Source organism: Lissotriton vulgaris, chromosome 1_1 (assembly GCF_964263255.1).
Source record: "Lissotriton vulgaris chromosome 1_1, aLisVul1.2, whole genome shotgun sequence".
NCBI lineage: Eukaryota > Metazoa > Chordata > Amphibia > Caudata > Salamandridae > Lissotriton > Lissotriton vulgaris.
This window is the reverse complement of record NC_141685.1, coordinates 1,121,300,804-1,121,325,872: the sequence shown is the minus strand read 5'-3', so window position 1 is coordinate 1,121,325,872 and position 25,069 is coordinate 1,121,300,804. Positions and strand designations below refer to the sequence as shown.

Genomic DNA, 25,069 nt, shown 5'->3' with positions numbered 1-25,069 from the left:
AATGATTCCGGGGGTGGGGGGAGGTGTCAGTGGGTTTCAGTAATGATTAGGTGGGTGTCCTCAGAAGTCAAAAGGTTAAGAACCACCATTGTACAAGATTCCTCATAAACAACAAGCCCTCTAGTGGTTGATCCTATGTCTGCATTACATGGCCTGAACAGGTAAAAGAAAGACTCTAATATATATTTAATCTTGTTTTGAAAACAAAGACTTTATTGATCGTTTGTTGGAGAACAATTCAATACTCACTGATAATGAATGCATTTAAACATCACGGAATCCATTTGTTTTAATGATAAATTATAGTACACAGTGATTGCCTTATAGTTTAATGCAGTGACCCTTTGACAAAGCCAATAGGCTAACTTGATTTAACATTACACCCCTGCCCCCACCATGTCTTCAACCTCCGACACAAAGAAATCGGACCCCCGCTCACCTGCAGCATCAACTCAGCATTCAGCTCCGCTACCTTCCCGGAAGCCTGGAAGCATGCTAAAGTCAAACCCCTCCTGAAGAAGCCCACAGTGGACTCATCTGACCTCAAGAACTCCCGCCGCATATCACTCCTCCACTTCGCAGCCAGGCACTAGTGAAAACCGTCAACTGCCAACTGACAGACTACCTGGAATCCAAACATCTGCTGGATCCCTCCCAATTCGGCTTCCATTTGAACCTCTCCCACCACCTCCTCATCCACTCATCCAAGGTCTTCACCACATTGGTGTCTACGGCAACGGCCTCAAGCTGCTACCCTCTTTTCTCACCGGATGCACTCAGAGAATCCGTCTCCAGCCATACACCTACGACCCCAAGAGAATTAGCTGTGGCGTACCCCAGGGCTCCTCACTCAGCCCCCTACTGTTCAACATCTACCTGACTCTGCTGGCGCCCATCGGTCACAGCCACAGTCTCAACATCATCTCTTACGGCAACGACACCCAGCTCATACTCTCCCTCACCAAAGACACGGACATTAACAGAGCGAACTTCCGGAATGTCATGACCAATGTTACCGCCTGGATGAGAGCAACTGTCTCAAACCCAACACCGACAAAACCAAAGTTCTCCTCTTCGAAGACCCCCCTCACAGTGGGACGACTCCTGGTGGCCCTCCGCCCTCGGACCGGCACCCACCCCCACCTCCCACGCCTGCATCCTCAGAATCCTCAGAATCATCCTCAACAGCGAGTTTTCCATGAGACAACAGGTCAACTCGGTTGCCTCCACCTGCTTCAAAACCCTCAGAATACTCTGTAAAGTCTTCAGATAGATCCCAACTGACACCAGAAGAACCGTTACACAAACCCTCATAACCAGTCGACTTGACTACGGAAACGCCCTCTACCTCAGAACCACCACCCTCCTCCTCAGGTGCTTCCAAACAATCCAGAACACAGCAGCAAGATTCATCCTGGACCTGCCCAGATGATCCCACACCACCCTCCACCTCCGTAACCTGCACTGGCTTACCGTCACCAATGAGATGCCACTTCAAACTGCTCATGCACGCCTACAAAGCCCTCCACAGCATGGGACCAGAATACATGAACAACTGCCTGACCTTCCACCAGCCCACCAGACACCTCCGGTCTGCCTCCCTGACCCTCGCCACCACCCCCGCATCCGTCGTACCCGAGCCGGAGGACACTCCTTCTTCCATCTCGCAGCCAAAGCCCGAAATGACCTCCCCTTCCATCTCTGAACCTCTACCTCCCTCGCCAATTATCCGGAGTGGACTCAAGACCTAGCTCTTCATCTAGCTCCACCTCACACAGCGCCTAGATATCCCTTGGGGTGATTAGCATGCTTAACAAGTACTGATTGATTGATTGATTGATTTTATATACTGATATGGTGTCTAGAATAGGTGTGTGGGTATTGTGATTGTGAGGGTCATGACTAACTAGAGATCAAATATGATTTCAGAATGTCCCCAAAGGTATTTTGATCTAGTTTACATTTTTTTTAAACTCGGGAAGTCACTGAAAAAAACAAAGTGACATTATCGTTTTGTGAAAATGTTAGTTATAACACCATTTTTAATCTAAATAAAACACTGAAATTCACCAGTTATAGTTTATTAAGCTATCTATAATTTGTGCCCCCATGCTCTACTGATGACCTCATAGATTACATCATTCATGACATATTCAAGTGCGTGGAGGAGGGAGTGAGTCTCTGATTAACAAGACAAAGGACAATCGAGATATAGGGGGCTCTGCAGACACAAAGTAGATTCTGCTCAATAAGACAAAGTCAATAAGGAGGGAGTGAGGCTACCCAATTAAACAATGTGGGTAAGGTGGAGGGACTCAAGAAAATGAGTGGGGGCCATCACAATCAGTCAAAGGGCTTGCAGTAGATGACGGGGGACTCAGTATGCTTGCCATAAGTCAAATCAATGTATCAAATGGGTCACAATTCTTTCCTGGGCTCACTTTACCTTTTGATCCAACTTAGATACAAATCTGCAGGCATCTTCTATTCCGCAAGATGGTCTGTTAGATCGGTGCTGCTCCCTTGATCCGCACCTGCTGTGCCAAAAAAGTCAATTTCAGCCTGGGTCAATTCCTGCAGGATCTCCTCAATGCAGGCACTCAGGTCAGATCCTGGCTTCTTAGCTGTACCTAGGGGTCCAGCTTCAGTTGTCACAATAGTCCCTGGGTGATTCTGAGGTGGAGGGGCCAGTGTAGCTGCTGAAGAATTAGGTTCAGAGCCCAAGTCATTTGACTCACTAGGCTGCAGTGCTTTTTCTTGGACTTGTTCATTGATGACCAACCACCTGCTTACAGCATCTGTCGAACTTGCGTTGCTTGGTTCTCCCAATGCCAAATCTGGATCTTTCTTCTCTTCACTGTCACGCATAATCACGGTAGCATCTGAGTCATTACTTTCTGAACTGCTGTAGACCATAGTATCTTTTTCTTGACATTCTGTCTGGAGCAACTCAATTTTATGACTTGCCATTCTCACACTGATTGGAGACTCATGCTCCTGTTCGTCATCCGAGTCTGAATCGGGCGCTGTGTGGCGTCGGATGCGGGAAACAGCCTCGTGAAGATCCTTTGCATAGAACCCTCGTCTTTTGGTGGATGGGAGAGCAGGAGCGGGTCTACCGGTATAACCACTACTTGAGCAGCCAGGAAGGCTATCAACCACTCCACTCCCAACAGCTTTTGAAAAATCAGATGTAGGCAGAATCTTCTGGTGAACTGATCCAGTGTCGTACTTGTCTTCTTGCAAGGTACATCTTATACCCTCATCTAGAGACCCAGAGCAAACCTCATCAGTGACCACAATTTTTTGAACATTTGTCTCCTCTACATGAAATTGGTCAAGAGGTGTCTCTTTACCGACTTCTGTTGTTCCGGTCTCTTTGGGAAGCGCATCTTGGAGGTAAACTTGTTCCTGCATAGAGACTTGGTCATTTCTTTCTCCTCCATCAGTTATACCTCTGACTGTTTTATTTGCTGACTTATCCCCTGTGTCCTCCTCTTCTAGATCCGAGCTTTGTTCGACATCTGCTTTCTTAGGTTCAGCTTCACGTGGGAACGACAACTTAGGGTAAGGGAGCTCCTGGGCTTGGTTACTGTCTTCTTCCACCATTTCATTTGCAATGTTGTTTTCGACTAATAATGCTACCAACTGACCTGTGGAACCTTTCTCTTTAGCGTGACATGGTCCATTACCACTCTCACCAGCCATTGTCTGATTAAGTCTGCATTCAGCAACAGGCTCCTCGGTCACTGAAAGTGAGCCAGGCTCGCCTCTTTCCATGTGTCGCCTTCTTGTACATTGATTGCCAGGAGCTGCCTGTGCAGTGAACAAAGGAGTACCTTCCGAATGGTGGTCCCCAGGCTCTTCGCTCATCTCAGTTTCTGCAGAAAAGTTCATTTTTCCCAAACTGTTTTCCTTAAGCAAGGACTCTTGCTGACTCTCCTGGGCAGGAGTAGATGCATGCAAGCCCTGTTGATTATCTGGTCCTGAAGTTGGATACTTGCTTGACTGTGGTTCATTCTGGTTTCTAATGCTTTCATTTTGGTGACTGCAATCTCCCTCTTTAGCTTGAGATAATGCTCCAAGGACTGAACTCCTAGGCCTGGATGTAGAACATTCAGAGTTTACAGATTTAACAGGTTTTACTTCTAATGTATGTTCCAAATCAATCACAGGGAGGCCCAAAATCTTGGATGCTCTTTCCTGTACAACATGGGGCTTGAGAACAGAAAAGGGGTCACTTCTTTCCATTCTAGGAGAATGAAGAAAGGACGTGGACCCGCCATTGTTTGTTTCCAGTCCTGACATTTCCAGTTGATGCCCTAGCTGCTTATTCAGAATGCGCTTCTGGCATGGAGACCTCACTGAGTGTTTGTCGTCTCTGTTCGCAGGGCTCCACTGGTCTCGTTCACTGAGACATGTCAAATCAGGCTTTCTTTGGTCATCTGGTGTTTTTGTTCTTCCCTGGTGCAAATACTTCACCTGCTCCTTCTTTGGTGGGAAGATGTACTCTGCACGAATAAGGACGCAAGTTGCATCTATGACGAACATCCCATTGCTTTCCTTTTTAGAAGCTTGGTTTTCCTTTACAAAGTTCTCAGATGTTTCTGTCCATCCGGGTGGCTGCTCGCTGGCAGGTCTTCTTTCATTCTGGTGGGATCTTGCCCTTGGAGAGTCAGAACTGGTTCTAAACTGCTGAAAATCTTTCTCACTCCGATTCCGTGATGCTGCAGTTTGGCGTGGCAGCGTGTTGGCTTTGACCTGCTCCATCCATCTAGGGTGGATTGGGTCATGTTTAGTTAGTCTTCTTTGTTCTACATTTTCCAATAATAGCCCCCCATAAGGTACAGGCTCCACTTGCTCCAAACTACGTCTCCTACCATACGGGAATTGTTTTCCTACTGCTACCATTCCCAAGGGGGGCTTCCTTCGAGGTAAAGTCTGGCTGTAATGTGACATCCTGCCACCTGCATGCTCAAAGTCAGCGTGGTCTTGTATTTTTGGTTCCATTGCATAAACTGACTGTACCGGATAGCTTTGTGTAGATTCAGCCAGGTCTCTGTTATTGGAAAGTTCCTGAAAAGCCATCCTCCTTCGTGCAAACTGTGGTTGGTTAGAAGCATATGTCAAGCCCCAGTCATAAGGCAGTTCATCTTTGGGACCTGCTCGGGGTGTTGGGTTGAACTGAGAGTAAGGGGCTATATCCTCATAGTCCCCATAGTTGTTTTTCTGCCTTTCATCTTCCTTTAACATGAGGGGATATTGTTTGGGTACCTTTCCCACATTTCGTTCCCTCATGACCATCTTCTTGCGAATTTCGGTGTGCATGTCCTGTTCCTCAAGCCTTTCCACCATGTCCTGGCCATGCCAGTGAGGCTCCTTGGCAGCTCTTGGCAGAGTAAAACTCTTTGCAGTGGGCATGTCTTCTTTATTGTGATTGACAACCAGACAGAATGCCCTCCCATCCCCTGACTTAATCCCAGGTCTAGAGAGCTTTGGAGGACTAGTGCTCCTGGATTTTTGTTCAAATGCACTCTTTGGTTTCGGCGACACACTTTCAAACTCTATGGTCTCGTAGATATCCTCAACCTTCTCCACCTGAGGCAGACATGCCGCCTTCTGTCTCTTCAACTTGACTTCATCCTCCTGCCGTTTTGAGGATCCACCCCTGGTGCCAAAACCTTGAGAGACCTTCCAGCCCATCAGACTTTTGTAGATCTGATTAAATGTCTTCCTTTTATCTGTTTCAGCTTCCTTCTCTTTTTTTAGCCCCACCTGGCCTTTGGCTTCTGTGGCCTCGTTGGTAAAGTTATGGGATGGAATTTCCTTTGAATGAACATCATTCAGTACATGACTATCACTCCCCACCTGCACGGATGGTGCTCTTGTTGGACCGCCGGAGGGAGTCTTGCCATCCAGGCTGATTCTCCTCAACTCTATTGCCTTCAAGGGGTGGTGTCGTCTCTGAGCACTAAAGGTATGGTGCTGAGCAGAATAGGCGGGTGGGGGTACATATGGGGGTGGCCGGATTAAAATCCTCTTTTGCTTTGACCTGTGCTCTCGTCGCGAATTCACTTGGGGTGATGGGTCATGAAATCTCTTCACACTATAGGTGTCATAGTTTGCTGGACCTTCAGCCTCCTCATAAAGTCCCTCTTCTTCCTCCCATCCATCAGAGTATATCGTTCTGTACCCTGCCTTCTGTAACCTATCAAGTTCCAGCTTTCTCCATTGGAACCTAGTAGCTGCGTCTCTTGGGAGCCTTGCCCTTGTGCCTTCCCCCCTTCTGCTTTCTTGTCCCGGCACCAAGTCATATGGGGCCACACGTGCCCGTGATGGACGTCGTTGTCTCACTTGCTGAAGTGGTTCCCAATCCTCATAGACCATATCTTGATCCCAAGCTTGCTCAATGACTCTCTCCTTCTTCCGGTGCTTTCGGGACTGCTTAGGGCTTCGGGATGTCACTGCTTCCTCAGCCAGCTCTTTCCTCCTCTTCCTCTCATGGTCTTTTTCTAGCTTCCTCCTTGTCTCCTTCGCAACCAGAGTGGACTCTCGTGTCTTATCATGGTCCATCTCATTGTAGATTACTTCCCGCTCTCGTTTATCTTCCCTTCCTCGCCTCTTCTCTTTCTCAATCTTTTGGTGTGGTTTAGCGGATAGCTGGTTCTCCAAAGGAAGGCTCCTGAAATACGGCAAGGTTGAAAACTCATTGATGTTTGGGCGTTTCTGAAGAATTCCAGGAACTTGCCGAGGACCAAGGTTTTTTGGGTGATGCAGTGGTCTGGAGGAGGATAGGTCAGTGACATACTGCCTCTCAAAGTAGCTGAAAGTTAATAAAATAAAAATAATAATATGTTTTAGTCTGACATAACAGGTGACACAATATTATACAGAATATTCTGTTTTCAAAGATTTGTAACCCTGGCTGTCAAAACATGTTTGTGATTAATGAAAGTAGAAGAGCGAAAGCTACCTTCATGAACCCTGCATCGAACTCAGGAGATTATAATCCAATTTAGGAAGCTCCAAATTCCCACTAAAAGTAATTATTCAGAAACACAGATTGCTCTTGTAGTGACAAAAGTTCTTGTATGAGCTGGAAAAGCTCAGCCACCCTATGTGGTTAGGTTTTTTTTTAAATCTAGCATACTTCATGTTCCCCTCATCCCCGCCCTCCAGTAGACTTAAAAATCTACAAGTCCCTTGCAGAAGCTTACTGATTTTGTTTAACATTGACCAGCACAACCCAGTAAGAGGGTTCACACAAAGTATAGCCGCCACTCAAAGTCGAGGAAATTGGCACCCTCATTGAGATTATGGGGCAACATATGGTTGGTAGAAGCTGACTGTAGCTGCAGGGAGAACACGTCACAAGGACTGTGTGCTGTAAGGGAGATGACCTACCTGTGTAAAATCCAAAGAGTCGTTCATCAATAGATCCATGCCTTATAGATTAGATACAAAGCAGTGCTGTGGTGTGCGGTGCGTGTGTGACCAGAAGCCCTTGTGCCAGTGCATGGTACCCATCGAAGAATCAGTGTGTAGGTAAGCACAGGATGGTGGTACCCTTCAGGGCGCCTTCATTCTGGTCGATAGTGTTAACATACTCTTGGGCCCTTGTCCTGAAAATGCAGCTATTTGGTTAACTTGGAAAGAATACGCATCTCTTCCCTTGATGAACAAGTTACTTAGCTTTGCTAACGCTCTTTCGGGTGGATACTCTAACTGCAGATTTCTCACCTTGTGAATACCCGAAGGCACCAGACTGAATCTGGAGATTTTTCTCAGCACTGCTCCGTCACACCATCAGGTGTCGACGTGCAGCTCCATGGCGACTTTGTACTGCGACAAGAGTGACGCAAGGTCACAGTGGATCAGGAGATTTTTCTCAGCATTTTACCCACTCACCAGCAGGTGGCCCTGTGTGGTTCTGTATTGACTTCAAACCAACCGGGAAGTAAAACCGGGGCAGCATATATGTGCCACCCCTGTGCGCCGCCAGTTTCTTTCTTGACTCTGACGGTGCCATTGGGCGCAGAGCTTACTAACTAATCAGATGTGCAGATCTCTAAAGTGGGATATTTTATGAAAGATGAAAAGGGTTCATTCCACATGACAGGAAGGTGGAGAGGACGGTGTGGAATCTTTGGTTAGATAGACTATCCACCAAAGAGAGTGTTATCAAAGGTAAGTAACTTGTTCTTTTGATGGCTACTTCTAACTGCAGATTCCTCACCTTATGTTAGATGCCAAAGCAACACCTTTGGTGGGTGTGTGGAATAATGCAAACCAGAAAGTCCTACAGGACCAAACGGGTAAAATGCCATTCTTGCCAGACAGGGCTATCAGGGCAGTAATGCTGTGAGAATGTATGGATTGATGCCCACGTCACAGCCTCACAGATGTCCAGAACAGGTATTCCGCCTGCCAATGAAGTGGTAGCAACCTTGGCACCAGTCAAATGAGCCCTCAGTCCTGCCAGGGTCTACTTCTTGGCTAATGCTAATGCATAGCAGATTTTTATACAGAGGATTAGCCACCCTGATATGGCCATTATTTGTGCTGCCTTAGTCTTCTTTGTCCCCAGGAAACTACACGAAGAGCTGCTCTTCCACCTTATGGCCCTTGGTGCGATCAGTGTAAAAACTCAAAGCTCTCTTGTGGTCCAAGCGATGAATACTAAGGGGGAGTGTCGGAGGGATGCGTGGAAACAGAATCTAGGAGGCCTAATGAGGTTCTCAATTTTGACTAATTTATTAAACAGTACAACAATAGAAAATTGTATTGTTCTTTAAAGGGTTTTTTCTCTGTCTCCTCCTTGATGTTATGATGTTTTGTGGCCTGGATGTCTTGTTTCTCTTCTCTAGCACCATGCAATTAAGTTGTGATGTTAATCGGTTTCTTCTTCTTTCAAAGGGTGAATCGCGGATGATGGATGTTTCCCAGAAGGCTCAAAAGACAAGGGAGAGAGGGCAGTGAGGATTTTGGCCTTTCTTTATATGCTTATGGGGATAGGCCTTCACCACACCAAAAAAAGGTGAGCTGAAGCTGTTGGAAGTGTGGAGACCAATAGTAGGAGGACTAAGGGACGTCTTTGTCTAGGTTTTTTTCTCACGTCCCTTTCATAAGAGCATACACTTTCTCTAAGAAATTTATAGCATAAGAAGAATTATATAGCATTAAAAAAAAGAAAATTAAATCAGTTCTTCCCCCTTTCCTCAACTGTGCAAGATAAGTACTATATGGAGGGTGCAAGCTGATCCTCCTATGTGTTGACCAAGGTTGCCCCTTTTCTTTGTATTTGTTATTGGACACTATACACTTAAATATATATAAATAGGACCAAACAGTCATAAAACCATAGATGAGCACAGCACATCAACAAAACAAACTATTAAAAAGAAAAGAAAACACTATGCGTGGTCCCAAAGAAAGGAGTGGGTGTCGCACTGTGAGTCACGTTTGATGGTATGAGGCTCCGGGAGAGGTGTGGTACATTCGGTATGCTCCCTTCCCCACCCTTCCTGATCACTCACCGCAATAGCCGCAACACTCATGAGTTGCGGCAGTACACCGGGTTCTCCTGGGGTGTCCACCACTCTTCGCTCCAGACTTCTGGAGCTTCGCCCTTGGAGCCTCCGTCGTTGGTCTCGCCGTCGGACATGATCCCCTTTTCCTCTGCTGCCCTCAGTGTTCGTGTCTCGTCTCTGCGCTGCTGGGTGTCCGCTCCTGGTTCTGGGCATCTTCGTTCGACGTCCTCCTGGTTCGGACCACGTTCTTCCTGTTCTTCTCAGGGCCGTCCTGAACCATGGATTGGCCCTCCTGTTGGGCAGACTTGCGGGCAGCCTGCACAGGAGAGGTTAAAGGTTTACTCCTTTGAATGGCTTCCTTTCCAACCCATCGCTCTGCTAGTGATCCGGGGAGGGTGGCACCAAGTAGGTTCAGAGGCTCGGGCTCGACCCCCCCTCACATTGAGCAAAGAATGCTTGAAGGGTGATGGATTGTGCGACCTGAAAAGGTGTCACAACCTTTGGCCGGAATATGGCCCTTGTCTGTAACTAAAGTTTGTCTGGAAAAGGGATGGTGTATAATGGATGGACGGACAAAACTTGTAGCTCATGCACTTGATGAGCTGAGGTATCAAGATCAGGAAGACTGTTTTGAGTGTCAGTAGATGTGAATGAATGAATGAATGAAAGCAGTCTTGTATCGCGCAGACTTAGCCCGTGGACATCAAGGCGCCTAACAGAAAAAGTTCTGAAAATGTATGTACCAGTAGCCAACTTATGGATATGCCTCTGAAAAAAGCCATGTTTTTAATGCCCTCCTAAAGGGACCGATGGCAGGTTGAATTTTTAATTCCAGGGGAAAGGTGTTCCACAGCCTGGGGGCCACAACCGAAAAGGCTCTTCCTCCCCACCTGACTTTCCGAACCCGAGGGACAATCAAGAGGTTCTTACTGGCGGAGCGTAGGTTTCTACAGGGAGTATAGGAGGCTAAGAGAGATCGAATATCTTCAGAGCCATCTCCAAATAAAGCCCCATGGACCAAGCATAGGATCTTAAAGGAGATCTTGGCCTGAATCGGGAGCCAGTGTAGACTCTTCCTGGCTAGAGTAGCAGATGAACGGCTGGGGACATCCAGAATAAATCTAGCTGCCGCGTTTTGAACAGTCTGAAGACGTTGTATCAGGCCTAGGTTAATACCCGAGTAGAGTGTGTTACAGTAGTCTAGCCGGGAGGTAACCAAGGCCACTACAGTCTGTTTACGGGCTTTCAGGGAGAGGTAATGAGTGATTTTCTTCAGGGTCCTAATGACACCCCAGCAGGTAGAGATCGTTCTGTTTACCTGCTGGTCCATGGCAAGAGAGGAATCAATCATTACACCCAAATTCCGGGCGGATTTGGTGGGCCCTGGGCATTCTCCGAGGGATGGGGGCCACCAGTCACTTGACCAGGCATCCTGGTCTCCCCCAAAGATCAAAACCTTGGTTTTCTCCCCGTTCAGCTTCAGCGAGCTGCAGATCATCCACCGTGCAACTGCCTCCATACAGTTCCTGAAGCTGAGAACGGAGGTACTCACCGAGTGGGAGAGAGAGACCAGGATTTGGGTGTCATCTGCGTATGACACCAACTCCATCCCAAAAGATCATACCAGCCTGGCGAGTGGGGTCACATATATGTTGAGAGGGTTGGGCTTAAAGCCAACCCCTGAGGTACCCCACAACACACAGGTTTGCAAGGGGACACAAACTCACCTAGCTTGACCCTCTGCTCTAGCTGGTTGAGAAAGGAAGACAGCAGACTGAGTGCAGATCCCTCTACCCCTATCTCCCTAAGACGCGATGTTAGAGTTGAGGGAGATAGGGTGTTGAAAGCTGCTGTCAGATCTAGCAGGACCAATAAAGTCGTCTGCCCTTGATCAACCTTTGTGCGAATTTTGTTAACGACCACAGTGAGGGCCGACTCAGTACTATGGTGTTTCCGAAACCTATGTGCGATGAATCCAGGAGGGCGGTGGAATCAAGAAAGGCAGTTAGGTGTAGGTTGAGATGAGTTTCCAGCATTTTTGCTGGAGCCGGCAGCTGTGATATTGGACGGAAATTCTTTAGAATCTCCGGGTCCAATGATGGCTTTTTCAGTAGAGGCTTAACCACTGCCTTTTTCCAGGACACTGGAAAAGTGCCCTCCTTTATGGCAACCATTACAAGAATGGGGTGACCCTTAAAGTATGGACCTGGGTAACTGGTAATATAGACAAACAATGGTCCTAGACCTATAGATTGAGGTACATTGATCGAATCAGGAAATGAATAATTATTCAAAAAACAAAGCACCTTCGATTAGTCTGCTATCTCTAAAACAAAGATTAAATCTTTGAGACAAACCTTACACCACGGTTCTTTTGAAAAAATATATTCTTATTTAATTTTTTATATTCAAATTTTTACATAGTTTTGTCAATAAAAACATATAGGTTGCCCCAAGATAGGAGAGTGCAAAGGGAAAGTGTGATTTAAAGGGGTGAGCGAGTGGAGTGAAAAGGAAAATTGCACAGTGGTAAAAAAGAAATAAGTTTATAATTTTAAACAATCAATACTGAATATAAATATTCACAAAATAACAGTATTGAACACCTAGCCAACAAACATGAGTTCATTTAGATTGCAAACAACAACATTGTAGTGTTCACGTAACAATATCCACAGTCTTGCACTGTCTACAAAGTTGGAGAGGTACTGGTCTAGTGATCGAGCGATGCTGGTCGAATGAATCCCAAATTATTTCCAGATGAAAGCCGCTATGTTTCAGATTCTAGCGTGTCCATCCAAGCCTCTCAGTGCTCCCGGATGTCCAGTCACCGTGGAGATTAGTTCCACTTGATTTGGAACGCCGTGATTTCGTGCATAGAGTCCTCAACTTCCGAAGCCTCTCGGTGCTGCGGAATGCCGTCGGTCATAATAATAATTTGGGATTAATTCGACCAGCATCGCTCGCAGACAGTGTACGTCCATTATTGGAGTGACAGCTCGAAATTCCCCTTCGTGGAGGCTGTTTTCACACAGAATCAAGGGATCACCCACCGCGTCCACGTAAGAAATTACGACTCCATTACATGGACCCAAATATAATTTCAAGGAATCCTGTTTGAGACGTGGTGAATTCGGATCACCAGAACCAACGTTTTCTCTACTATTAAGGGGTTATTCAATATTCCCTGGTTGCCTCGTTGTTTGCTCTCTGTCCTGATGAAGACTCGCAATCCCCAGGTCTAAATCACCGTTCGGGAATAAGTCAAGTCGAAACGTCGACATTTTCTACACATACACCTAGACCAGTACCTCTCCAACTTTGTAGACAGTGCAAGACTGTGGATATTGTTACGTGAACACTACAATGTTGTTGTTTGCAATCTAAATGAACTCATGTTTGTTGGCTAGGTGTTCAATACTGTTATTTTGTGAATATTTATATTCAGTATTGATTGTTTAAAATTATAAACTTATTTCTGGAAAGTACACCGGGCCACAAATGTATCCAATTATCGGGTGCAAACAGTTTTCGTAGAAGGATGTTTTGCTGCTAGAATGACATTCACTACTTCAAGAGGGAGATCGGAAGTCATCAACTTTTGCTGCTCAATCTCCACGCATGGAGATGTAGATTGTGCAGACCCGAGTAGAGTACCCTGCCCTGCGGCAGTGACACAAGATCCTTCGAAAGTGCCGGAAATTCCAGGTACCATACGTATCAAGGCCCAGTCTAAGTGACTCAGATGATTTGGGCATGGTGTTACTGACCTTCTTAAGCACTCTGGGCAGGAGAGTAAGCGACAGGAAGGAATATTGGAGTCCCGTACTCCACTTAGGTGGAATGCGTCTCTGAGAGACAGCCTGCTTGTGAACTCCAGAACTCAGAAGTGCGGACAATGCACATTATTGGCAGTGGTGAATAGAATGCTGGAAGACACCCTACATCACCTCCTGGTGCAGCTGGCATTCAAAATCCGGTAGGCATGCGCTGCGCCGCATGGGTTGGTGGGGCAAGCTGACCGCCGAGACTCCGCTTTGGAATAATGGACTTCTTCCAGCGCTGGCCTCCCTGTCGGGCTTTGGGGGATGGGATGCGATCGGGATCTCCTCACTTGGTCAGGTCCTTACCGGGACTACGCTTAAATCCTTTCAGGACCTTAGTTCTGAATTCCATATGCCCAAGACCCAATTCTTCAGATACCTTCAGTTCCGCCATGCACTCGGCCCGAGCCTGGTGGGGTTGGATCAGCTTCCGGACTTCAGCCCTATTGAAGCCAAGCTTTTCATGGGGGACCTGGGTGACAAGAAGGTTTCCCAAATATACCGCTCCCTGGTTACGCATTGCTCCTCTTCCCTCCTGACGCTGAAGGCCTCCTGGGAGACTGATGTTGGCCCCTTGGATGACGATGACTGGCGAGAGGCCCTTGAATCCCCCCGTTGGGCGGCCATAGCTGTTCGCCTCAGATTTATACAGTTCAAATATCTTCACAGGGCATACTATACCCGGGAAAGACTGTGGAGGGCGGGTCTTATTGCCACCCCGGAGTGCTTGAGGTGTGGTGCTGAAAGAGGGACGCTACTTCATACAGTGTGGTCTTGTGGGGGTCTGACCCGCTTTTGGAATGGGGTGTGGAACTGCCTGTCAGAGGTGCTGGGGTGGGATCTCCCTCGCACGCCTAGACTGGGCCTCCTTCACGTCCTGGAGAATGTTGGGGGTAACATTTACAAACGACATCTATTATTCTTGGGGCTGGTTGTAGCTAAGCGGGATTTGGCGAGAGCATGGAAGAGTGACCGTGCCCCCCCTCTCAGCGCCTGGAAGGCAGGTTTGGACTTCCTTATGGGGCTGGAATTGCCTGTGTTTGAGGCCAGGGGGTGCCCCCGGAAACATTATAAAATTTGGAAGCGGTGGGCGGACTACAGGGGGCTGACCCTAGATCCCCCGGTTGACATAGATGATGTGCCAACTCCAGATGCGGACCTTGAGTCCTAGGTTAATGTCTGACACCTGCATTGCCTTATTCATGTTTTTGTTATGCTGTGAACACGTGCGCTGGGTTAGGGAGGGATAAGGGGTGGGTAGCCGAGGTAGGGCGTTGGGATATGTTTAGGGGGGTTGGTGGGGTGGGGGTTGGGGGTTGGGGTGGGGGGGCTTTTTCAAAACTTTGGGCATTTGATCATTCTACACTCTGTATATGGCCGACAGTACTCTCCTGATTGTGGAGAACTGTATCTATGCTTGCCTGATTTCTCAATAAATACGGTTATGAAAAAAAAAAAATCCGGTAGGCATTGCCGGCTGAGTTCATCCACCCTGATTTTCAAAGATCCCGCTGGGTGGTTCACGGCGAAAGAGATGCCCTGTTGGCTCTGCCAGTTCCAAAGGAGCAGGGCCTCCTGGCACAGAACCCTAGACCCCACTCCATCTTGTTTGTTACAGTACCACATGGCAGTGGTGTTGTCCACTAGAACCTGGAACAGTCTTCTTTTGATGGATGTAGGAAGGGTTTCAACACCAAACAAATGGCTTGTAACTCCAACAGGTGGATGAAGAGGCAAATTTCCACCACATACCAGCATCCTCTGATCTCTACCTCTCCCAGATGACCTCACCAATTCAATAATGACGCATCTGTCACCACTATCAGCTCTGAGTGGGGTAGGGAGAGTGGGCTGCAATGGTTTCAAAGGTAATTGATCAGATACCACTTCAGTTCTTTTGCAGTCTTGTCCGAAACCTGGATGTAATCTGACAGGTTACTTTGGTGCTGAGCACACAGACTTCAGATCCCATTGCAGAGCTCAGGTGTACCATCTGGAGTAGTCTACAAGGAGGATGCAATAGGCCAAGAAGTCTCAGGGTCACTCTCACTGAGACCCAAGAACAAAGTTGTAACACCTGGATCATAGGCTGAATGTCCAGGGGTCATTCCGGAGGGAAGACCCGAAAGGTCACTGTATCTAGGATGGCTTCAATGAAGGAGGTAGGTAGGTGTGTCTTTGGCATACTGATTAAAAAAAAACAAAGATGTTAAGCGACTTGATGCCGTCTGGAGGTGGTCTCTGACTGACTGTGGCTAACCCTCCTCCAACACCCTGCCATCAACGTGGGGGGAAGAACGGTATCCCCAACTTCCGGTGATGTGCTGCAACCGCCCCTCTCATTTTTGTGAACACTCAAAAGCTGCGTGTTCCCCGCAATCTCTGGACCACCTGTAGGAATAAGAACGTTTCTTATTTCTACGGGTGGACGCAAACCACTGCAACACGCCTCATTATACACGGTTTACGTTAGGATTTATCAAGGTTCATCGATTTCGAGGGAACAAGCTGCTTTGGAAAATCGATGCTGTGGGACCATACATAACAAGGATCTTTTATGACGTTTAGCTGCTCAACCTTTCCCAGTTCTGGAGACTTATGGTGAAAACTGTTTTATTTGTTGCCATTTGCAATTAGTTCTTACTGTCTGGAAGAATCTTGGCTGTTTTTCTACTTAATATATTTCTGGGAGGAGAATGTCCAGAAAGACATAGCTTTGAAAAAGTTCAAAGTATTGGACGAAACATGTCAGCTGAATCATCAGTTACTTGTCATTACTGAGATACATCATCTGCTGTTTATCCACTGTATTGACTGTTTCGAGAAGAAGTAAATAACCACCTACCACTCTACATGAAGTCTGGACTGGATTGTTGCAGGAATTTACAAGAACTGAACATTGTTTTATATATTTGCTGTACTTACTCAGAATAGGGTGTTAGTGTTACAACCAGCCCTGTTGGTACATTCCGTCCACCCCTGCTCCCTGACCCCTGTTGGGTTCTCCCATCCTGAAGCTCCCTGTGGAATGTTGGCGTGTTCTCTAGTGAGGAGAGTGGATGGTCATTAAACAAGTATTCTTCCTATCAGCTGTGTCCTGTCTTTCTTCAGAACTTCCAACAGTTAGTTTTGGAAATGTATTTACTTATGTGTAGTAAGAGTTCCCCACTATCAGCTTTCAAAAGAGCCCACGCATTACACTGATTGCTAAGTATGATAGGTCAAGGGCACTGTAGTCAAATTCAATGTTTGTCTTTTATGTTAAGATCTGGCCAACAAGTGTTTGCAATTGAATCGCTTCTTCAGGGCCTTGTATGTCCCAAACACAATCATTTAATAGTGGTATTGTGTTACTTTCCTCTGTTTCTCGCTACCATTCATGTTATTTTACTTAAGGTACTAAACCTGTTACAATGTCCTCGATCCATATATATATATAATCATTCTGAGTATTTGTGAGATTATATACCTAGTGGGGCAGGCAGGTAAAAACTGAGGGGTTGGTTAATCAAGAGAGAATGCCCAATTAAAGTGCATGCTTTACACTGCCCAACTGTGAGTCCCTGTTACCATGTAGAGCTCTGATGGATGTTTGTTGGAAGCTGAGACGGTCAGTCTCGGACTGGTACAGTGAATAGGCCAAGCATTAGCAAATTAGATAGCTAGAAAAGTGCCCACATCTGCAAATCAGGGCAGTGTTAAACTTGTAAAGACAAGCTGTAAAGGTGTTTTGAAATATATGGTAGACTACATGCATGTGTGCTTGCTGAAAGCAATATTTGTGGTAATATCAGAGAAATCCACAGTATAAAACAGCTCACCAGACCATAAAACAGGCCCACAAACAACTAAAAAGCTGGACCACACACTGATCTGTCAGACCAGCCCTTTGGGCACTGCCGGTTTGCCTTATAGGTCAGTCTGACCCCAAGTTGAGGCAGCCATAACTGTCTGCTGGCCAGTTAGATAGCATGAGAGTAAAAGTGGGACAAGACGACTTACGTATACTGGTTGGGATCCATGCCGTACAGCCCCTGTGCCTCCAGGTATCTGCTGTGTTTCCGCTTTGCCTCTGGGTATGTGCCATATTGCTCCTTTACTTCTGGGTACGTGCCATACTGTCCCAAGACCTCTTGGTCCATGCTGTTGTGGGCCTGCACTTCCAGGCCTCTTGTCTGTTTCTGTCCGCGCTCCATCTGTGCCACCTGCAGACAAAAGTAAGCAGTAGACCAGCTAAGAGGGTACCTCTGAATTTAAGACTCATCACCAGCTGGCTGGACTATGGCAACACTCTCTACGCTGGAATCTCCAAACAACTCCTATACAGATTCTATACCACCCAAAACACAGCTGAAAGACCTTCAATGCCACAACCACATCACTCCACACCTCGGGAAGCTACACTGGCTCCCCATTCACAAGCGCAGCCAATTCAAACTTCTCACGCACACATACAATGCCCTACACAGCACGGGACCAGAATACCTTAACAGCCACATACACTTTCACCAACCCACCAGACACGTACACTCTGCCTCACTCATTTGCACACAGTCCCCGCATCTCCAGAAGCAAAACTGGAGGTTACTCATTCTCCTGCAAAGCACCCAAGACATGGAACAACCTCCCTCAACCCATCAGAGCCTCCTTTTGCCTTCTTGAGTTCGACAAGGAGTTGAAGCCCTGGCTCTTTGTATAAGCAGCTTGGGGAGCACAACTTGGAGACCACACACCTGCCCAAGCGCCTGGATACTCTCTTGGGTGATTAGTGAACTATACAAATCAACATAACTCTGCAGAAAGGTGAGAACAGTATCTTCAAGATGGATGAACTAGTACTCTCTAGACTAGTCCTCAACCTTGGCGTGAAGAGCCTGTATGATAGCCAGGGTTGACGGGCCCAGGTGATGCCCTAAGGCACTGCCGTGATCCAACACCATCATGGCCCGTGATGCTGCTCTGAAGCGGTTTGTACCAGCGGTTAGGACTCCTGGCCTTTCCTTCACGCATGCAATTTGAAACAGAAGGAACATCTACGAGTCACACATAATATCAGCACTAATACCCAAACATAAACCCTGGCGCCAAACTACACCTCAAAGCCCTCCGCAACCATTGCAACACTGCGTAGTGTGTATGATGAATCTACTTTGCTGGACATGATTAAAAGCAGCAAATAATTCGCGTAAAATAGGTTTATGCTGCAAATCACTAACACTATCTGTCAAACCTACGCCCACTTAGCCTCAACCCCGGTCACAAGTGCTGCACCCCAGAATAATAGTTACGCTGAATGCTCTTGAGAATGAGATGGTATAAGTAAGCATTGTCACACAGCACTAATGGAGACTTTCCAAGCTTAAATGCAGAGAAAATGTAACATTTTGTAAAGTCATAAAGCGGATAGGACATGCATACCCCTTGCTTGGTTTGTGATGGCCCTAACTGCCAATCCTACCACGTTCTCACCCCAAGCTAGGCCTTGCATCCTCTGCAGAAGTGCCACAAAACATCCCAACGTCCTTAAAGGTGCAGGGCACTAACGCTGTGCATAATACCATCACTAACCCCCAAACTGTCATCAAGCTGCTGTTTCAACCCCAGCTCCTGCACCCTACATGCCAGGGGAGATGATGGCTCCGCTATAGTGTAGCTGTTGAACACTATTACACGATGCAGGGACCTAAAGTTAAACAAAACAGAATCCTCACACCCAACTCCCCCTCCCCTCCACTTCCCAAACCTGTGGCCGCAGGTTGTCGCACCCAAGGCGTGGTTTGACGCGGCTTCCTGCGCAGAGCTAGCACGGGCATTGATCAAAACTGCTGGTGTCCACTGCACTGCACACAGCACTAACCCGAGCCTCAAACCCAACGGGTCTATGGTTGAGGGTGGCGTAGTGTCTCCACTCCCCAGGGTCTGCTCTGAGCACTAACCCACCCCACCACCCCAATGTCCTTCACCCATGGTGGGGTCAGGTACTGTACTCCCACCCGCACACTCCTGGCCCAATGCCCTGCTCCTGTGGCTTGAGAAGATGCTGTGCCCCAACCCGAGAACCCTCACTTCAGATGTACCCCTCAAAACCCAGCTCTCAACTCTTTCACCCCCACCCTGGTCCATGCATTGCCCCCACTGCTGGCTCCTCGCCCCCTCCTTTCCAGCGACCTCAACACCCACCACTCAAGGCCGCCCCCGCCCCAGTGCCTTGAACTCAGAGCTGGGTCTGTGCTGTACCCTCAGACCCCTGCCCCACCGCACAACACTAACTCACGCCCTCACCCCATCGCCTGGCACCCAGGGCTGGAGCAGACGCCGTCTTCTCTGCAGAGCTGGCACCAGATATTATTAAAAGCTGTTAGTAACTCGCATCGCACGTAAAAATAGCACTGACGGCGAGGTGTGCAAGAACACGGGGGGGGGGGGGGGGGGGCGACTGAGGCACCGTGGGACTCGGGGTGCGGAGCAGAGAAAGCACCGGGCGACGAGGGGTGAACGGATACAAAGATCACCGTAGAAACCGCCCCCATACTCGCATGCCACCCCCGGGCGTTTTTTGAAGCCGAGCCGCTGCTGGGTGGGCAACAAACGCCCACCCAGCAGCGCCTAACTGGGGGTACGGGGTGACTGAGCCTAGAAAATGGCACTTCACTTTGGAAGCTTTATATAGCGCTAACTCGGTCTAATGGCATCGGAGCGCTTTACTTGAGCACTAGGAACATCACACAATGGCACATTTGTATTTTGTAGGCGCGATGAAGTGATTTGTCCAGAATTACTGAAAGTGGAGCGACGCCGGATGTCGAATCTGGCTCTCCAGTTCAAACGTCGGCTGTGGGCAGCTCTGGCTGTAACACCACATCCTCACTCCAAGAAGAACCAAGAGGAATGGGGCAATATTCAGGGACACGGTAAGTAGAGGGTCTAGCGTAACGGCCAGAGCGGGCGACGTTGAGGCTGGGGAACCAGGTTCGAGTTTTGGCGGAAGGCTCAAGCATCCTGTGATTTGGTACGAATCACTTAATCTCCCGCTGCCTAAAAAAACACGAATCTTTCCGTCTGTAATGCAACTGGTACTAATGTAAAGCGCTCCGAAACTTTCGGGTCGAGTTCGCGCTATATAAAACTGCAGACAAACAAAAAAGTAGTTACAAGAGCAGAGGCAGCAATTTGGAACGAAATATGAAGGGGTCAACTGTTGAGAGGACAGAGGTGTTACAGGGCAAGAATTTGTGCCACCCAAGGCCCCGAAGAGACGAATGGGGCAAGAACCTGGGAAGGAAAGAGGAGTCAGCGAGGGGTGAGGAGGTTTGTTTTGTACAGCCTGCACCACAAGAGTGAACGAGGGGCTAAATATCTCACAATATGCACAAACCTTGCAGTCCACTGATGAACGAGGCCATTTTTGGGTGCTTAGGCGAGAATCGCGAGTAGGCGGTCTATCGGGCGGGTGTTAGCCGAGACCACCATCAAAAAGTTGCGCCCATTGGACCTGGTTGGAGGTCTTTCCCTTGGGGTTCCTCCGGTCACTCACTCACCTTGCCGCGCGTTGTGTCTTCCGCAGAGGGTTCAGTCGGTGCTGGGTCCCGCCGGGACTGCTCGAGGCCCTCTGGCCGTGTCACAGGGCTCTCCTACGAGACTAGGAATTCAGCAAGCGTCCACTCCTGGAGTGAGGAAAAACAAAGAGTTTAGGAAACAAATTTGTCTAATTAAAAAAGGAGTGTGTGGGGTCCCCTGGGACATGGAATGCACCCGGCTGACCTGCCGGGGGAGGCGCGAGGAGGGACCAGCTCAGCACATTTTGGACTCTTAACTACATGCCAGTGCCAGTCTAACTGCAGCTGGTCTGCCCTGCAGTCACGTGGGCACCAACGCTAGGCACATTTATCTCATAGAGCCAAACAAATCTATGCCATTACACCCCTGCCCACCTCTCTTCTCTGAGACGTGGACACGTTGGAATATGGCGCCAGCCATCTCAGACCTAAGCAATCCTCTACACAGTGCCAGTCACATCTCTGCCTTCAGAGAAATACCAACCGCTACCAATCAGTGCCTGACAGACCTGTGCTCTGACCGGAGTGCTGAAACTTTTCAACCACTCACTCCCAGATCTGGGTTGAATCCATCATCGTTCTTTTGCTCACTGTGAGAAAGTGCCATCTTTCTTGCATTGGTTGCCCCCACTTTTTTCTGAACTGCTGATGTGCTTTGACTGAGTGTGCCCTGGGTTCCTGCCAACCAGGTACCCAGGGCCTGTGTTCCCTTCCCAAAACTGTGTTCAAACTAAAACCCAATTGGCATCTCTGGCCACCTATCAGCCCCTAGCAAATGGTACCCTAGGTACCCAGGGCATGGTGACCAGAGAAGACCCCTGAGGACTGCAGCACCTATTGTGCCACCCTCAGGGGCCCTCTACCCTGACACCCACACACTGCCTTTGCAGGCTGAGTGTCTAAGTACAGAACTAAACAAAGAGTCGACATGGCACACATCCCTGTGTGCCATGCCACAGAACCCACTGCCCTGGCATACTTCAGTCACCCCTCTAGCTGGGTGCCCTATGCCAGGGGTATGGGCACAGGTGCATGAGCCCTGTGCCCCTACAGTACCCAAGGCCATTCCTGGGCACTGTAAGTGCAGTGATGTCTTTTAGAGTATATGGTGCTGGGAGGTTGTCATTACGAACTCCACAACACCATAATGGCTACCCTGAAGACTGACAAGTTTGGTACCAAACTTCTCAGCACATTAAACCAGCACTGATGCCAGTGTGGGATTTAATATAAAATGCACCAGAGGGCATCTTAGAGATGCCCCCCGAAAAACCTAACCTACAATCCACGTCTGGACTGAGAGGCTGCCACACAGCAGACATGTTGCTGGACCCCTGGGTGGAGAGCCCCCCCCCCGTTCTCCTGGGCCTGCAACAATGCATATCCTGGGCGAGGTGCTAGATCTCCTCCCCCAGGATGGGCAGGGGGAAGCTTCAAAGCCATGTCGCCTCTGTGAGCTTCTCCAGACCATTTGCTGTACCCAGCAACTGGCCCCCACCAGTTCTGACCCCCACTCTGGCGGGAAAAACTACGTCAGGAAGAGGGGGGGTGCCAGCCTATGCCAACCCCACCTCTCTGGTGGGGGAGACTAGGTGAAGCACGACCCCACGCTCCGGCCATCTTGAAGTTGGGTAGGCCTGCCCAATCACAGCTAGGCTCCTGCCCCCTCCCACAGGAGAAGAGCAGGCTAGGGGGTGTACCCACCCCAGGACAGGGACCTATTGGTCCCTGCCCTTGCCCTACCTGTAACGCTCCTAAATTCAGTATTTAGGGGCTCCCTGTACCTTCCTTCCTCAGATCCCAATACCAAAAGAAGAAAGAAGATCAAGAGAAAGTAGACCCGCCGTGCAGCTGCTAACAACAGAACGACAACAACTGACTTGGCCCCAGCCCTACCGGCCTGTCGATCCTGGAACCTGCTCCTGCCTAAATCCCGGCGACTCCTGCGGACAGCAACCTTGGGACACCCAGAGGACCTGCCTGCCTTGACACTCTTAAAGACTGGGACTCCCATCAGCAGAGTCTCTGCTGCAACAACCCCCCTGGTGCCAGCCAGGAAGCTCCGGACCAGCCCACTCTGCACCCGCCGAGCCCGGCCCGTGCCTGAGTGATCCAAGACCACGAGGACGTCCCCCCCCCGGCGACTGGGACCCGAAGTCCAGTGCCCAAAGACCCTCCTCGACGAACCAGACAACGCCTGCAGACTCAGAACCAGCCCCCCCCCCCACCCCCACCACGACCAGCTGAGGGTAAGCTTTTCCGACACCCAAAGACACCCCTGCACCCGGCGCCATACAGACCCTGTGCCTCCCTTTGGGGTACCTACCTGTGCTCCAAGATACCAACTTACCTCTCGATGAGCTGGTCGCCTCTGGAGAGTCTCCGCCCCGAGCCTGCAGCCTTTGTTCCCTTTTTACATTTTCAATTGTATAACATTGAGCGCCCGACGGCTCAAAAGCACGCTGCACCCAGCCGCCCCAGTACCGCCATCTTTGTCCTATCCTGTTTCCCCCTTTGCCTTGAGCAAGTGACCAGGAGCCCAACTCCCACAGCCGCGTGGCCTGCTAGCCAGCAGCCACCAACTGGAGGCCCCCTGACCCCCATTGGATAACATTGGGCCTAACTACCTCTGCACCCGGCCGCCACTGCGCCGCTGAGGGTGAACCAACTGTACCTACCCGACCCTGGGGGACCCCTGAGTCTATGCCCAGAACCACAACTTCAGCAGTCGAGTACTCACCAGGAAACTGGTAACTCACTTACCTGCCATTGAATAACATTAACTGGTTTTGACTCGAAAAATCTTCTAAGTGCCTACTTTTGAAAACTTAAAATATTCATATAAAATCATCCGAATTCCGAAATACTCACCTGTGATCAGGAGAGGAGCCAGTACTGTACCTTGTAGCCCAGTACTGAACCGCAAAAGTAATCCCTAGCGGGTTTACTAGTAACTTGTATTTTCCCAATAGGAATCCATTGTCAGATTTTCTATGAAATTTCTTCTAAGTGTCTACTTTTGAAAACTAGAAATATTCCTTAAAAATCATACGAAATACTGAAACGTAATTACTTACCTGTTTGGTGTTGAGACCCCAGTGCTGGCCCCAGGAGCCCAGTACTGGATTACAAAAGTAACAAGATCGTGCTTTACCTGCAACCTGAATTTTCTCCCATTGGATAACACTGCCAGATTTCTGTTGAAAAGTTTCAAGTGTGAACTTTTAAAATAGCTTTTTATTTTTCCTTCTTCTTCTTTCTCTTCTTTCCCTACTCTTCTTCCTCTCTTTTTCTTTAACCTCCCTTCTGTTTCTCCTTCTTTTCTTCCTTTTTCTATCTTTTTCTGTCTGCTTTCTTCTTTTTCTCTATATTTTTCTTTCTTTGATAACCTATGGTGATGCCATTGTTTTGGTTACCGGTTTTTTAGATTTCATTTTATATTTTATCTCAGATATCAACTTATGATGTATTCATACTTTTTATTTTCTCTTATGTATCACCTCTATGTTATTCAAATGTTTATATACTCTTTTAAATTCTAATAAACTTATTGAACAGAAAAAAAATAGCTTTTTATTCCTGAAAAATCGCTGCAATACCTAAAACGTTTTTGCTAAACTGTATTCAGCTTAGACCCCAGGACTGAAACTAGGAGCCAGTCCTGGAATTACCAAGGTAATCTACAAAGTAATCAACTGTGTTTATAAAAGAAAATCAATTGAGCTCAATGCTAAATTGTGTGTAGAATTGTGTTACCTACTGCAACCCCTGTACCTATTGTGTTTACAAAGTTTATTGCCTTTCTGCAACGTACTCACCTGAGACCTCTCATATTGAGAACAGTATACTTTGATGCCTGTTGGTTCTAGAAATAAAACAACTATATCTTTGATATAAAAACAATTGTCCTGGAGTTCAGTCTTTGAGTGTGTGAAACCTTTTGCTGACTGAGTGTGTACAATAAATGCTTTACACTGTCCTCTGGTACTTCCTTACTGCTCGACCAAGCTACCACTTTAGAGAGTAAGGTCACACCTGGCTTTAACCTCTGGGGTTCGTGGACTCTATATACACTGTACCTTATTCTGGTCCAGTATATATATAGAGTCACTTTCTCACACTCACTACGCCAACCCAGCTTGGACCCAGCCATATGTTT

General features: G+C 48.1%; 1 protein-coding gene across 1 annotated transcript; it reads right to left on the bottom strand.

The window, feature by feature from the left end:
- Nucleotides 1–194: 194 nt before the first annotated feature.
- DDN (dendrin) lies at nt 195–17,553 on the bottom strand. Its single transcript, XM_086963718.1, has 2 exons — nt 17,357–17,553; nt 195–6,823 (listed from the first exon to the last, which is right to left on the bottom strand). Exons 1-2 carry the CDS (start codon nt 17,548–17,550, stop codon nt 2,485–2,487), a joined length of 4,533 nt encoding a protein of 1,510 aa, XP_086819844.1. The 5' UTR covers nt 17,551–17,553; the 3' UTR covers nt 195–2,484.
- Nucleotides 17,554–25,069: the final 7,516 nt, after the last annotated feature.